The following is a 16,932-nucleotide window of genomic DNA, read 5'->3' on the forward strand; positions in this document are numbered from 1 at the left end:
TTCTAGTGTTTCTTAAATTTGAGTACTAGTTTCCCTCTCCGGTGGGACCAAAAAATGGTCCCCTTGTAAAGCCAAACGAAAATCTGCGCGACGCCTCTGTTCGTTTTTATCTTAGCCATTTTTTATCTTCAAATATTGTTGTTGTGTGTATATTTATATTGTTTCAGTTTCCTTTTTTTTATGTTTCATTTGTGGTTGTTGCAAAGATTAGTATTATATAGCTATAGAATATTGGCTATGTGATGTGAGTTTGGTTTTCTCTCTCTCTCTCTTTCTCTAGAATAGATTGGCATTAGTACGGAATAAGATTTTTCTTTTCGGAAGTTCTTGTTGATTGGCTTCGGTCCGAATCTGTGAGCTTTTTATTTTTTGGTTTGTCTTTTGGGTCGTCTTCAAAAACGTTAGTGGTGTATATAGTTAAGGCAATTTAGCCAATTTTAAAGTTCGAATGTAGGCTTGATTCCGTTCCGTAGAGTTTATGCATCTATTAATGAGACTTAATGGCCACAATGATACAGCGTGATTGAGAATGTGAAAATTTGCTTTGCTAGCTAAAGGGTTGTGATTTTGGAAGGGTACGAGGGAGCAAATTACGTCGATTTTTTTGGAGAATTTTTGATCTGCTTGTGGTTTTGGTTACGACACAGTAAAAAAACAAAAGTTGTTGAGGATTTTTTTCATGCTACCATCGATAAACTCGATGGCGGAAGAGATTGAACTGTGTACAACAATAGAGTCACAATAATATACGCGTGTATAAATTGATAGATTCTGGGTGTTAATACAAGCTGATGTTTTGAATAAGTTTGTAGAAGTTTGAAAGTAGGTTTTAGGTAAGCAAAACGTGGCGTTCAAACATTTAAGCTTTGGAAGCAATACTTTTTTTTTACTTACACTGCGCGGAACAAAGTCTCAAATTGGAACGAAAAGACAATCTACAAATTACGTAGCACAAGTTAAGATCAAGGTTGTTGATGGGTGTTGATAAATGTTTTTTTTACCTATTTCTTAATTCATTAAGCAAAACTTTAAGGGTATTTTAATCCCTTCTTTGATTGATATTTGATACCTAGCTAAATATTAGTATATTTTGTTACTCTTCCTCGAGACCGTTTGCTTTCTCTTCTCCTCATATCTGTTGTTATTATTCCGATTGGTGTGTTTGTGTGTTTTCAGTGTGTATATTTACAGTCTAACAAGTGTTAATTTTATTTTTTTCTACTTTATACATCGAAAATATATATATTTTTCGCTATACAGAACCTTCACAAGTTTATTAACGATCAGTTCGAGTTTTTGTCTTATCGTTTTCTAGTTTCCACAACTTGAACCCGATATCTTGTGTCCTTTTCATGATGTTATTGTATCTTCTTCAATTCTTGAAAAAGATTATTTGACTTCATTGTATTTGCCTTCCTTTGAAGGTTTTTATTGTTTTTAGGTCATTTCTCAAGAAGTAAGGGAAAAAATAAAAGTTTTAATTCTAATCAAAGGAGGCCCGGCAAAATTCATGACACTGGGATCTCTTAGGGTACTTGGATGTACTTTAAAAGGTTAAAAGATCTCGACGAAACTAGACAAACAGAGCCAAAAAAAATCTAACGAGGAAGAAAAATGTTATGGTCTATTTTTGAATGATTCCAACAAATTTTTTTAATTTGATTGATTTTCAAGATGTTGGCGAATCTTTTGATTTTTAATTTTTCTCGTTTTTTTTTTCATATTTTTGATTCTTGATTCACTCAACCCTCTGATTCTTCTTCAATTTTTGGTATTCTTTATATTTTTAAAATTAAAAAATATCTTTATTCCGTAGTTTCCGGTTTTTCAGATTATATTGAAATTTTCTTCATTTTGAATTATATGGTCATACTGATTTTCCAATTTTTCCAATTCCATTAATTTTCTCTGTGGGAATGATTTTCTTTTTTTTTGTTTTCTTGATTTTTTTTTTGATTTTCATAGTTTATTGGAATTTTGTTGAATTTCTGTTTGTATTTCTTGATTTTCTTTATCTCCTTTTTAATTTTTTTATTTTATTCATTTTTCGATAGTTTTTGATTTTTTTAATTTTTGTATGCCTTTGATTTAAAAGATTTGCTTTTTGTCTTGAATTTCTTATTTTTTTTGTTTTTTGTTCATCCCGCATTGAAAATTTGCGACTTTCTTGATGATCTTGATTTCCTCGATTCATTTGATCATTTCAAATTTCTGAATATTCCTGATATTATTCTTATTCTTGTTTCTTTTGAAAATTAAGTTTGACTCTTTTTATTCTCTTTAAATTCTAGTTTTAACAAATTTTTATCATTTGGAATGATTTGCAGAATGTTCTTGATTTATTGGATATTCCATATTTTTTTTATTTTCTTGATTTTTTTTTTTAATTGTCTTGAATTTATTGATTTAATAATTTTCTTGTTTTTTCTGGATTTTCCAGAATTTCTTGAATCTATCGATTCTTATGATTTTCTTGACTTTCTTGTTTTTTTTTCATTTTCTTTTCTTCTCGATTTACTCGACTTTCTTAATTCTGTTTTTTTCTTGATTTTCTTGATATTCTTAATTTTTCTCGATTTTCTTGATTTTCTTGATTTTCTTGATTTTCTTGATTTTCTTGATTTTCTTGATTTTCTTGATTTTCTTGATTATCTTGATTTTCTTGATTTTCTTGATTTTCTTGATTTTCTTGATTTTCTTGATTTTCTTGATTTTCTTGATTTTCTTGATTTTCTTGATTTTCTTGATTTTCTTGATTTTCTAGATTTTCTTGATTTTCTTGATTTTCTTTATTTTCTTGATTTTCTTGATATTCTTGATTTTACTAATATTTTTTATTTTCTTAAATTCCTTTGTTTTCTTAATTTTTTTTATCATTCTTATTTTATGGAATTTCTTGGTTTTATTTTATTTTCTTGATGTTCAAATTTTTCATAATTTATTTAAATTCCTTGATATTCTTGATTTTCTAGATTTTCTTGATTTTCTGGATTCTGTTGATCTTCTTCATTTTAATTTTTCTGAATTTTTCTGAATTTTCTGATTGATTTAAATTTTTTAATTTTTTAAACTTCCTCATTTTTCTAAATTGTCATGGTTTTTTTATTATCTTGATTTTCATGATTTTTTAATTTTTCGGATATTTTTAAATGTATAAATTTTCTTGATATACATGATTTTATTGATAATCTTGATGATCCTGAATTTTTTAATATTTTGACTATTTGAATTTTCTCGATTTTTTTTAATAGTGATTTTTTTATATTTCTTATGTTTTAATTGTTTGTATTTTTTCGATTCTCTTTATTTTTTTCGATTTTCTTGATTTTTGTGATATTCTTGATTTTTTCTTTGTTTTCACGATTTGTTGATTAAGTGGATTTTCTTGATTTTCTTAATTTTCTTTTGATTTTCCGTTTATTTTGGAATCTTTAATTGGAATTGGAATCTTTAATATGTTTTATTTGTATTTTTTTTTTTTTTGAATTAGTTGATTTTCTTGATTCTTCTGATCTTCTTGATTTTCTTGATTTTTTTTTTTAATTTTTATTGATATGTTTGATTTTTTCATTTTCCTTATTTTTTTAATTTTCTTCATGTTTTAAATATTCTTGATTTTCTTGATTTTTTCAAATTTCTTGGTTTTCTTCGTATATTTTTTTATTTTCTTGATTTTAATGTTTTCATTGATTTTCTTGCTTTTTCAATTATCTTGATATTGTTAATTTTCCAATTTTTTTGAATTTTTTGATTTTCTTTTTTTTGTCTGATTTACTCTACTTGATTTTTTTTATTTTCTTTATTTCCATGATTTTCTTAGTTTTTTTTTTATTTTCTCGACTGAAACATTTTTCTTGATTTTCTTGATTTTGTAGATTTCCTTGTTTTTTCGAATATTTTTGAATATATAAGTTTTCTTGATTTTCATAATTTTCTTGATTTTTCTGATTTTGTTGATATTTTGATTTTTCAACTTTCTTGATTTTCTTATTTCTTTTAATTTTTTTTTTATTTTTCATTTCTTAGTTTTTTTTTATGTTTTTGATTCTCTTGCTGTTTTCGATTTTCTTTGTGTTCTTGATTTTCTTGATTTAATTTCTTACTTTTTTTCCATTTTTTGGACACTTTTGAATCTTAAATTTCCTTGATTTCCTATATGTTCATTTTTTCCTGTTTCTAGTTTCTTGTTTTGCATGTTATTCCTGATTTTCTTAAAATTTTTAATTTTATAAATTTTCATGAATTTCTTGATTTACTTGATTTTGACGATTTTCTTGATTTTCTTAATTTTCTAAATTTTCCTTATTTTGCTTTATTTTCTTGATTATTTTACTCGATTTTTTAGATTTTCCTGATTTTCCTGAATTTTGTGAATGCATTAGATTTCTTGATTTTCTTATTAATCTTGATTTTTCTGAATTTGTTAATATTTTGATTTTTTAAATTTTCTTGGCTTCTTTGATTTCTTAATTTTTCCATTTTTGTTGATTTCCTTAAGTTTTTCAATTTTTTTTATATTTTTCTTTTTTCTTGATTTTTTATTATTTTGTCGATTCTCTTGCTTTTTCAGATTTTCTTAATTTTATTCGAATTCTCTTTTTCGTGATATTCTTGATTTTTTTTTCTTGATAAACTTGATTTTGTTAATTTTCGCGATTTTTTCAATTTTCTCGATTTTTCGGATATTTTTGAAACTTTTATTTTCTTGATTTTCTTGATTTTTAATTATTTTTATTTTTAATTTCTTGATTTTCTTGATTTTTTTAATTTTCAGATTTTTTTGATTTTTCCGATTTTCTTATTTTTTTTTTAATTTTCCTCAAATTTTTGTTTATTTCTAATTTTGTTGATATTTTCGATTTTTTCTATTCTTCATGTTTATGATTTTCCTGATTTCCATGTTTTTCTTTTTTTATTATTTTTCTTAGTTTTCTTGATTCTCTTGATTCTTTCAATTTGCTTGATTTGCTTCGTTTTCTTGATTATTATTATTTTAGTAATATTCTTGATTTTCTTGATTACTTGATTAACTTGATGGTGTTGATTTTATTTGTTTTCATTATTTTCTTGATTTTTTTTTACTAGTTTTGAATTCATAACTTTGTGAATCGTTTGATCGTGCTTATTTTATTGATTTTCTAGATGTTTTTTATTTTAAGGTATCAATTTTTTACCTTTATTTCTTTGGATTTTTTGATTTTCATGATATTCTTGATTTTTTAAATTTCTTGATCTACTTTAATTTCTCGATTTCGAGTTTTTTGTTAAGTTTCTTGATTTTCTTGATTTTTTTTCATAGTTTGTATTTTCTTGAAATTTGTTTCTTTTTGATTTTCTGTCTCTGTCATTTTTTTTTGTCTTTGATTTGCTTGATTTTCTTGTTTTTTTCCGTATCTTCATTTTTTCGATTTTATTGATTTTGCTGAGGAAATCATTCGATTTGAGAGATTGACCTTTTTAATTTTCTCGCCAAGACTTTTTGAGGTAGAAGGTACATCCAAGTACACAAAGTGATCCACTCTTTTTCATACATTTAGAAAATCACGCAAATTGATTTTTTATGTAAAAGATACATGGTTTAAAAAAAGGTTTTTCCGCGACCACGTTTTTCCTCTGTGGTCTTTAAATTAAATTTCTGTTTTCCATTATTAAGATTTTTTTTCGAATTTAGTCATTGTAGTGATTAATTTACTTAAACATAACGAAAATTCTTGATGTTGGTGTAGATAGATTTTCGGGAAAACCGGTAATAGAATTCGAGATCAATCCGTGCATTTTTGTCGATTTGTGGAGTGAAGAAGATGTCTATTTAGATCCGGAAGGATTTTTTATCGATTTGAATTAAAAATTCAAAGAAAGTTATTTTGAATCAGTGATGAAGGTGGAGAAACTTTAGTGATTTTTTTTAAAGTTTATTATCTTTCTGACAAGGGAGATTCTTTCCGGGTACAGTAGAAAAATAAGAGTGCCAGCGTCGAAGCTTTTTCCTGTAGATTGCTTGGATTTCTTCAAGGCGAAAGGAATCAACAAAGGAATAAAATCAGCTAAGTACCACTTGAACATTGATCGTTTTAAATTTCATTATATTAAATAATAAAATAGCTTAACTCTATTATTGGGGACTAGTGGGGGGTTGGACAGGGCATCAAACGAGTGGAAAACTGATATACAATGGATTGTGGGTTCAAGCCAGCCGGAGTATCTCGGCAAATTTGGAATCTGGAATAGGTTTCTTAGGGACCTTTCCAGGTATCTTTATTTGTTTCGAACAGTTTGAAGTGAGTAAGATGAGTCAAACCTGTCCCAAGCCAGTGGTAACGGACCCCTTGGTTGTGCTGCAATTATTGTTTGTGAGTTAAGCATGAACAATATTTGAATGTGTGATCGAGACTTCCCGTACCGCCTCGGGTCGAAAGACCTATCAGCCACTGGTGGGTTCAACAACATAACATAACAATAACATAAAAGATACATGGTTTAAAAAAAGACTCCAAGCTTGGCAACTCTTCAATTCGTGTTGCACCATTTTTTTTGCCCGAATTCCAATCAAACGAATCAATAAATCCATCACGGTTCATTGAGCTCAAGATGAAAAATTATATGAAAAATTATCAATAGATCAAAAACAATATTTTCATTAAGTCCAATTAATTTCGCAACAGAACGCATCCAAATGGGGGGAGGGAGGCCTCCTCACAATCGTCATAATGTTCCTTCCATTTAAAAAAAAAAATAGGAAAGGATTGGGGATTGGTCAAATTTACGACTGCGTAACAAAACAATTAATTAAATTGATTTTCATTGTGTGCAACAAGCAGCCGCCCCATTTTGCAAAATTATGGACAGCAACAAAAAAAAGACCGATCCGAGCAATATTGTTTGTTCCATTTCATCGGCATCGATTAATCGCTCGTTGATTAACACGAATCATTGCCCTCAACTCGGCCTCGTGAGCTGATGTACCAACTACTATCAAAGCGATTTAAGCGCCGAGAAAATTTGAAATTGATAAAATTTAAAAAAAACCACTCACATTCGCTCGTTTTCCCCGTCTCGAGTCATTCACTCGGAAAATGTGTGTGAATATTTTAATGATGTTTTCATCAATGATTTAATACTTTTTTGATCGCACTCCTGCCTCCTGCCGCTTTTTTTTAGGCTGTTAACTTTTCTAGTCCTTACTCAGCACCCGCCGAGCTGTCGTGGGTCATGTTCGAGTCCAGACTGGCACAATCGGAGTCCGGTTCCTGATTTCCGTTGTAATTTGCAGCCTCCTGTAGGCGCATCAGCATATTCAGCAGTGGATCCTGGTTCTCAGAATTGGCCGGGGCACTCGCTTCCAGCCCGACGTCATCGGCCGTGATTTGCCGCAGCTGGGGAACCGTCGTGGGGCTCACTGGCCACGGGTAGGTTTCCCGCACAAACGTACAAGGATCGACCCAGCTGCCACCTCGGCGACCATAAAGCTGGACTCCTTCCCGAACCGCTTCCATCAGATACGGAGCCAGGTGGTAGTTCCAAACGTCGGTGAACCACACTTGCGAGTCCTGCAGGTTCATAGGGCAGGAGAGGAATAACCGAGGTCCAATTGTGACATCGCTCGAGTTGTGCGTCTCTAGGAAACTGTTGATGTGTTGCCAAACTGTGGGGAGCCATCGGAGGACCTTCTCTAGTTGGGGTTGCGCCTGCTGGAATTGAAGCTCCATGGTGAACAGTTTTCGCCGCAGGTATCGCCCGAGGAAGCCCTTGACCGGTTCCATGTGGTTGGCCGTTAGGACCTAGGGTTGAAAGATAGGAGAAAATGCATTGAAAATAAGTGTTGATTCCGTGCGTTAATATCCTTCAGACTTTAACTTTAACAGACAATGACTAATTTACAAAAGAAGTTTTTGTTGTATTTTTTGTGGAAATATTGTCAGAGTGAATGAACATTTTACTAATAATATGATATTTTCAAATTTGTAATTAGGAAGATTAAAAATGCTTGATGGGCTTGTTTTCAGTTGAAATCAAACGCTTAGAAATTGAACCCCGCTATTAATACTGCAAAAATTCGTTTCCTAAGGTTTTCAGAAGCTCAAATCACAGATAATAGTCGAGAAAAAGGGGTTTAAAAACCAAAAATTCAGAACAAAAACATTTGATTCAACATTGATGACAAAGGAAAAAAGTATCATTCAAGTTGTTCAATTTGACCAGACCAGACTCTCGACTGGATTGAATGGTTACGATTTAAACAAATTACCTTTAACACATTTTCAAATATGATGAAAAGTATTTAATAAGTCTTTAACATCTTGAGAACGAGATTCAAGTGTTGATGCGTTTGTTAGCCCCGAAAATGAAAAAAAAAATCAACATTACTTTAATCAAGTAATTCAAGTTCTAGAATTCAAAAAAAGGAATCGAAACTAGAGAATCGGGATCAATACATAAAAAAAATTTCATTTTTTGTATAGAAACACGTCAGCAGCGTTTAAGTCGTTTTTCAAACATCCAAATAAGAGCAGTTTAGTTAAAACTTGCTTAAAAAATTGAGTACTTTTTGAATAAACTTTTTATTTTTATAATGTGAATCAATCCTACAAAATTATAAAACATAAATCACGGATTTCATGGCATCTGGAATAAATTTTATTTTGCTTTTTCGAAATTTGAAAAAATTGGAGTAGGTAGTAATCAGTAATTTAAAGAAGTTTGCGGTACAGATTAAAGGAAAACATCTCCCGTTTTCAAAATAGCTTTTAGATAATTTGTGAGGATTTGAAAAAAAAGCAATTTTCTGAATAGGTCATCATGATTGGTAGAATTATCTAAAAACTTTTAAATAAACTTGCCAGCATTTCATCCGGGCAATATCCGGGTAAATCCAAAGTATCTATATTTCGAAAAAAAGCATAGCTAATTTTTGCATCATTTGAAAGTTGGGACTTTCTCCTTTCATTTGAGCTAAAATTTTAAAGAATCCATCGGGGAATCTAGAATTTTTTTTTTACCTTTAGGTTAAAAAAAAATTGGTGGTTTTTTTCGAAGACAAAATCATACTAATCACTTTGAAAACGCTTGTCTTACCTTTAGCGTTATTTCAACTTCATATGTCAATAACATGATCTAATAGGAAATTTTCCTGGCAACAACTTTGTAGCAGACATCAAATTGATACAAATTAAGAAAAAAAAAGAGTTGGAATGTCACAAACAGAGAGATTACTATTTCATTAGAAAAATTTATAAAACTTTTCATTCTCTCGCTGATTGTACTAAAACAAGAAATTCTACCAACTTAGTTATTGATTGTAGAGTGTTTCAATGTTCAGGATGGTTTATTTACATTAAGGAATCAAAATTGTACATTAATTTGATCAGGATAATCTGAAGCGATAATCTGATAATCAAAACCAGCAGGTAAACGTTATATTTCCTTGAAAAAAGCCCTATTTGAATCAAATTTCTATCGGCCAGTGCCCTAAGTTTACATTAATTCAGCATCAATCAATGCTAATGTGCTTTGACCTAATGCCACTGTAGTGCTTACAATGTGAGAAAATGCATTAAAGCAAGCTTGTGTGATGCCAGTTTAATGCTTAGAAAATATAGCATTTGTTATTCGGATTTAGACCTAGGTATGTTGCATTTCAAAAGCATTGAACAAAGCTGATAAAATGCTAGTTACATTTTAAAAAAAGTGCTATATTACTAATATGATGCAGCATAGCACTCGAAGGGCAGTTGTAATGCAAAATTGCACTTGATGTGCTAATATTGTGTAATTTAGCACTTGCATGCTGGAATAAAGCTATAAAATGCAAAGCTTTAGTGCTCACCCGATCAGAAGAGAAAAACAATATTATATCATGATGAGATATTTTTTTTTTTTTGTTTCGATTATAGTCGTTTTACCATCTTTATGGCATTCGCGACTTTATCAACGTTACAGTTGGCGGATCGTTATTGAAAAACTTATCCGGTACAACTGTGTTCGATGTTTACTCTTGGGCTCGAACTCGCGGACATCGGCTCAGGAGACAACAGACTTGCCAACTGAGCTATATCACAAGCCCTATGATGAGATATTTTGATATTCATTTTTTTCCTATCAAACTGAGATATAATTTAGTACTCGTAGGATGTTAAAATATCTCAAATTATAACAAAAAGTCCATGCAAGCATAATTAAATTATATCAGCCCTCGATAGCATTATACCAAGATTATATCTCAATCAAAATGCAAATGCAAATTAGACCAACCAAAATGAAAAAATATGAGTCTTGCATAAAAGCTTGTATGCACTTTTGGTCTAACACGCATTACTTGTAGGCAAGGAGAGCCCGATCAGACGTCAATCCATTCAGAGGGACAATTTTCGAATTTCGACCTGAAATTAAGTTTTTCGGCATGTACCAAAAAGGTACATATGTGTACCTTCTCTCAGAATTGAACGTACCTCAATAGTTTCAGAGTTATAGAACTATGCGATTGTCCCGCTGAATAGACGGTTCGATTTCAGGATCTCGCATATTAAAAGAGCAAAAAACCATACTTTTTCCGGAAAATTGATGTACCTCGGAGGTACATCAAATTTCAATAACAATTTTTTGTCAAACTTTGAAATTTGTCATACCTAGTTATATAAACTATATATCATATTTGAGTTGATGAAATATGATGTTTGTTCGAGTATTTAAAGTCACTGGAAAAAGTTTATATAACTGAGTATGAGAAATTTCAAAGTTTGATAAAAAATTGTTATTGAAATTTGATGTACCTCCGAGGTACATCAGATATTTTCTAGAACGAAGGAAATCGGTCAAAAAACAGCAAAATTATTCAACATTTGCTTTTCAACTACATAAAAATTAGTGTTAAGCAAAATTTCATACTAAGTACACTTAAGTATGACAAATAATGCATCAAATCGCCCTGAAATTCTTCAAGCAACTCAAATATGATATTTGTTTGAGTATATAAAGTCACCGGAAAAAAGTTTATATAACTAAGTATGAGAAATTTCAAAGTTTGACAAAAAATTGTTATTGAAATTTGATGTACCTCCGAGGTACATCAATTTTCCGGAAAAAGTATGTTTTTTTGCTCTTTTAATACGCGAGATCCTGAAATCGAACCGTCTATTCAACGGGACAATCACATAGTTCTATAACTCTGAAACTATTGAGGTACGTTCAATTCTGAGAGAAGGTACGCATATGTACCTTTTTGGTACATGCCGAAAAACTCAATTTCAGGTCAAAATTCGAAAATTGTCCCGCTGAATGGATTGACGTACCTGCCTCCTCCTGAATTGTACTCAAACTTTCAAGCATTGTGTTTCCAGCCAGGAGATTCGATCCTCGACCTGCAGGTTGAGAGGCCCGCACGCTTTCACAGAACCATGTCTGATGCATTGGAATGAGACCATTCAAACTTCCAATAAAAGTTTTCGAGACATTTGCTTGCCCGACAAAAACAAAAGAGATATAATCATTTTTTTCTAAAAGGACCATAACGAAGATTATGAAATCAAAGCTATATCCTAATAAATTAATAATATCTCGTCGAGATGGGTTTGTGTTACAATTTTGATATGCTCTCCTGATCGGGTATGTTTACTTGGGTGAATATGACGTCACAAACGCGATTTGTCCCGCTCTGCGGTGCTCACATTTTTCAATCAAAGCAACCCAAATCTTCCCTCTTAGCTCGGGGGATAAATCATTCATTAGACCATTACGTTGAAGCTTGGTGCCACGTTAGCCAAACTGTATTAATCCTTTCACAAAAACTCTAACTGAATAAAATTACTTATTTATCACTTGCACTAGAACAGGACTGCAATCAAGGTCATCCCTGATATCCGGCGATACGTTGTCGTTGATACCACTTAATGTCAATTTGTAAAGATTCACTCAAATGAAAAACGAGAATTATTTTCATTATTAGCAAAGCAAAAGAAAACGCGTGCGATTTCATTCAGTCATCGCCTACTTTTATTTCTAGGCCCTTGCATAAAATTTCGCATAAAAATTTGCTTCAAAAACCTTAGCTGTTTTGTATTATGCATGCAGATAAAAACCAAATTATGTGACCGAACTTATGGACTGAAAAAATAAAAACAAACCTGCGAATGACAGAAATCTCGCTAGTAAAAAGTGTCGCTAGTAAAACTGTCGCTTTTCTGTTCGGTGCTACATAATAGGAAAAGTATAAGGTTTTTTTAGGGATCATCCCAGGCCCAGGAAAAGTATAACGAAGTTTCATCTTATTAACCCATTAATGAAAGATGAGTAACAATAGCGATTGTTTAAAAATCAGATCAAAATGGATTTTAAATAGCAAGGTTTTGTTTGATGATTGGTTTTGCCATTTCCCACGAAACCACTTACATAAATGCATGCTTCTTTACTGACTGCGTAAAGGATTTTAAAATTTAGTTTGAATTCACTTGAGTGCGTATAATATATCTACACAATATCGACTAAGAAATTCCAAAAAGTAAATTTTAAAGGTTTTCGATTCGTGATTTTTTGAATGTTATTAAACTAGGTTTTTTAGAACAATACTTGATTGTTTCATAAATCTTAAAATATTCCATGATAATTGAAAATGTGCAAATTTTGAGCTTAATTTAATAAATTGAATAATGTTTTATTTTATGTGTGCTACAAGTAATTCAATCTAATCTCATTTGGGATGTTTAACGTGCTTTCATAAATGATAGTATTTGGTACGAGCCCCTGCTTGTTAAGGTGGTCTTTTGAGTTAATTTGTTGCAATCCCAATAACATTTAGGACAATTTTGAACAGTTAGAAAATGTTTTTATTTGAAATTGTGATTGGCAATTTGAAAGTAATCCTTTTTAACAAATGTCAGAGGACTAGAAGCCTTTTAAATAATACAAAATTTCTTTGAGAAAATCTCAACCATGATATGAGCAATATCAGCGCTAAGGTATTGAAAATTAATGATGAGAACCTACATTTAAGTTCTAACCTCGAATCCAATGTAAATATGGATAATCTATGACAGGAGTTTTTGAAGGATGAGAATCAACAAATTCTGTAAAATTTAATATTAAAAAGACTTCAATGTACTTTTTTCACTCACGATAAAGATGGCAACCCAAAATTCAATCCTAAAATCAGATCATTTCCGCTTGTTATCAAATGATTCGAAATATACTTTCTCAGTTCGGGATGAATAAGCCATTGTCGCTTAAAATCCCTTGAGAAAAAAAAACTTTCTCAGTGTTTTTTTTGGGAAATTGAGCATTCATTTAAGGGAAAACCAATATTTCAGTTGAATTTTGCTTTTTTTCGCATATAAAAACCTCTATTGTGTGCCCAACAGACCTCATGTATGTGTGTGTAGCAAATGCCCTATAGGGCTTTTGCTACACACACATACAAGAGGTCTGTTGGGCACACATCAGTGGTTTTTATAAGCAAAAAAGGCTAAATTTAGCTAAAATGTTGTTTTAAACTTAAATGAATGCGCTTTTTCTCAAAAAAAAGTGCCAATAAGCATATTTAGAATTATTGGCTAACAAGTTGAATCAATTTGGTGAATATTTGATTGAGTAGCAGTCCAGAAACTACCAGAACAAAATGGAAACACATGACTATTATGTTTGAAAGGTACATTCAACGGTTCCCCTAGATCTTTTGTTAAAGTTTTCGGGTGTATCTTTTAGAATTTCTAACCCGGAAGATGAAGCCAAGTGTTTTCGTTGCGAAATTTATAAAGATCTTTAGCAATATTTAATCTGCATCCTCAGGAAACAGTCGTATCCTACACAGAATCTTAATTTTTTCAAAGCATCTCACTCGAAATCAGAAAACAAAATTGCGAACAAATAAACAAATGCACTGGCTTCTTAAAAATATGCTGCTTATTGAAAAACTTTCGATAGTTTTCATAAATAAAGTCAAAAACTAACTTCCTTCCTTCGAATCGTATTCATTTTGCATTAGGCTGCCACTTTTGTGTGCCCAACGGCTTACTAATACTAATGCACTGTGCAAATGCCCTATTCTGTTCCTTAGCCGAGTTTAAATAGCACAATAACTTAATATACAAACCCATCGGAAGTTGTGGTGCAGCTGCAGGTTGGTAGTGTTACACGTAGCCTGCGACATCGTCCCGATGATGCAGGGCAGCTTGGCCGCCGTTGCACTCAACAGACAGGAAAACACATCCCCGAGGGCGGAGGCGTGGTGCAGATTGTCCAAAATGATGACCGCCGGCAGCTCTTCAGCTGGGCCCTCAACACCACTGGCCATCGACGCCTGCTCGGCAATGTGCCCCAGGTACTGTTGCAGCTCCTTCGAAGACTTGTGATCCACACTAAAATGAAGAGATAAAAGTTGTAATTTGATTGGTTTTTGTTGGGTAAAGAAGGGGACTTACTTGAAGGTGGCAATCGCTTCCGCTGGGTTGTCCCTACCGGATCGGGCGACCAGGAATTCGGCTAGCTTTCTCGCCAGGTAGGATTTACCGGTTCCGCTAGGACCGCAGAGGATTAGCCTTCGATGCTCGGTTAGCAGGGAGATGTATCGATGAACAATGTTTCGCAGGATAAGACTTTCGAAGGCTAGACTTCCGACACCTTGAAGGCAGATGTAGAGCGTCCGCACGTGACCGATTATGTAACCACAGGGTAGCAGCTCTGGGAAACCCATTTCCGGACCACGTTTGGCTTCTCCTAGGTGATACGAAGTTATGGAATCGGTGTTTAGTCCGAGATTTGTTCCGGGGTCTATTTTGCCCAGGTAGTCTTTGAATGTTTTGCGCACGATGTAGTCCAGGTTTTGCCAGGTGGTTTTCCCGGAGATGTACGTGTAGGCGATGATGGATTCATTGGGGCCGGTTGGACCGACTTCCTGTGGGTCGGAGATGGATTTACGCCCGTTTCGGTCGATACCGTTCTCGGTCTCTGACTTTTCTCCGTTGGCAGTTTGGTAGTTATCACATTCGTTCATATCTTCGGCGTATTTTCCGAAGGATTCTGGCTGGCCGAGATAGACGGCGATAGCAATCTTTTTGCCGTCGACCGGATCGGCCACATCTTCTGCGGGAGTTGTGAGGATTTCGTCAACCATGGCTACCCGTTCGATCGTGGGGGACAGCTCGGCTATGATGGCAGGACTTAGGGGAGCTGGTGGGGGCTCAGGAGCAGGAGCCGGTGGAATATTGTCTTCCTCGGTTTCGTCTAGATTTTGTGGGAGATCCAGTGGCGGTCGAGACATGCCGTTATCTGCGGCCAAGCTGTACCTTCGAGGTTCTCCCATTGATCCGCTAGGACTGACTGGACCCAGGGATACTTCGCTTCCAGCTAAAGACCTCGTCGTTACTAGCCTTTGGAGGCGTTCATTGTTCTGCTTAAGATTCATCATTTCCTGGCGCATTTTCATCACCGTATCTTTGAGACATTCCAGTTGGGAGGCGGAATTTAGTGCTTCCAATCTGATATCCGTCAGAACGAGGTCCTTTTCACGAAGCTGCTTCTTGAGGTCCTCCACCATGGGATTGCCGTTCACTTCTATGGCGTCTATTGGTTTGGCTAAAATTATAAAAATTTAAAATTTAAAACCTTTAACTGTATAACCTCATTAACAAATCTCACCATTTTCAACCAGCGTGACCGACTTGAGCGGGCTTCCGCTCTTAGTAGGCGATGACACCAGTTGTGGCATTTGTTGTGCGTTGTGCGTTGATTGCGTTTGCTCGACAATTTTACCGCCGCTACCATTCGAAGAAGGCAGCGCATTATTGTTCCCGTTTGTGCCGTTTCCGGTATTATTGTTCCCGTTGCTGTGGTGATGATGATGGTGATGATGGTGGTGATGGTTGCTGCTGTGATGATTTTGGTCCAAATTCGACGACTGGCTGCTGACGTGTCGGTTCGTTTTGGAGATTTTGGCATTGCGTGAGAACGCTTTGGTAAATGAACTTCGGAGCTGGAATTTTTAGAATGTTTATTTTAGGAAAAGTTGGAACAGTGATGTCATTGAAAGAACTTACCCATCCCTTCTTTTTCTTCTTGTCTTGAGCAGAACAACCGGAACTGATGGAATTCAACGAGCACATCGAATCTGAACTGTGATGACGCTGTATTTCTGCTCCCGTTGGCATCGTCTGAGCTGCAGCTGGTTCAGCATTCTAAAATCAGGATAATGTTATCAGTAAACCAGAATTAAGTAAGGAATTTAATAAGAAATTACCCCATTTCCATTGACCTGCCCGTTAACCTGGACGCCCATGCTCTGCATGTGGGCTGTGGTGAGACCGGCTTGAATGGACTGTTTCCGCAGCAGTTCGATCGTCTGTCGCATTTCGAGTATTTCGCTGTCCTGGAAGTTTAAAAAAAAGAAAAAAAAATTGGATTAGCAAAAAACACTTATTACTTTGAATAAGTCAGTTTGAAATTGATTTTGTTACCTTTTTCTCTGTTGTTGCCGTCAGCGCCTGCAAACGATGAGTCATGTTCGAGAGGCTTTGCTCGAAGGCGGCAACCACGTGTGCCTGAAATTAGAAGAAAAAATACGAAACGGTTATAACATTTGACATCGTCATTATTAAATGGATTCATATTAAGAATAATTCACATTCCTAAAGCATTCACGGAGAAAAAGTCGACCGTTGTTCCAATTATTTTAGCTAGATATATCAATCATCAAAGTGTAGTTGTTTTTCGCATCCAACTATAAATATAATTGACTCAACTACAAACTATTGATTGACTTTACTCAACTAACTATAAATATAATAGATTATTATTATTATTATTATTATTATTATTATTATTAAGTTTCATTCATCGAACAATTTTGTTTTAATGAATAGATTCAACTGTAATGATAAAATTGGTTCAATTATAAATATGATGGATTCAACTACAACTGTATGATTGATTTTATGCATTCAACTAAAAATA

At 33.3% G+C, this 16,932-nt stretch overlaps 1 protein-coding gene across 1 annotated transcript; it reads right to left on the reverse strand.

The window, feature by feature from the left end:
* Positions 1–249: 249 nt before the first annotated feature.
* Positions 250–16,566, reverse strand: LOC129743655 (protein sickie-like). The gene is made up of 7 exons (XM_055735742.1): positions 16,437–16,566; positions 16,220–16,348; positions 16,020–16,157; positions 15,622–15,955; positions 14,406–15,558; positions 14,078–14,342; positions 250–7,778 (listed from the first exon to the last, which is right to left on the reverse strand). Exons 1-7 carry the CDS (start codon positions 16,479–16,481, stop codon positions 7,179–7,181), a joined length of 2,664 nt encoding a protein of 887 aa, XP_055591717.1. The 5' UTR covers positions 16,482–16,566; the 3' UTR covers positions 250–7,178.
* Positions 16,567–16,932: the final 366 nt, after the last annotated feature.

This window comes from Uranotaenia lowii, chromosome 2 (assembly GCF_029784155.1).
Source record: "Uranotaenia lowii strain MFRU-FL chromosome 2, ASM2978415v1, whole genome shotgun sequence".
In the NCBI taxonomy this organism is placed as follows: Eukaryota; Metazoa; Arthropoda; class Insecta; order Diptera; family Culicidae; genus Uranotaenia; species Uranotaenia lowii.

Excerpts from the sequence above, each read along its gene's own strand:
- LOC129743655 (XM_055735742.1), bottom strand. The coding sequence starts at position 16,481 with ATGACTCATCGTTTGCAGGCGCTGACGGCAACAACAGAGAAAAAG. Across the intron at positions 15,956-16,019 it reads AGAAGAAAAAGAAGGGATGG|CTCCGAAGTTCATTTACCAA; the intron begins GTAAGTTCTTTC and ends TAAAAATTCCAG. Across the intron at positions 7,779-14,077 it reads TGCACCACAACTTCCGATGG|GTCCTAACGGCCAACCACAT; the intron begins GTTTGTATATTA and ends TTTCAACCCTAG.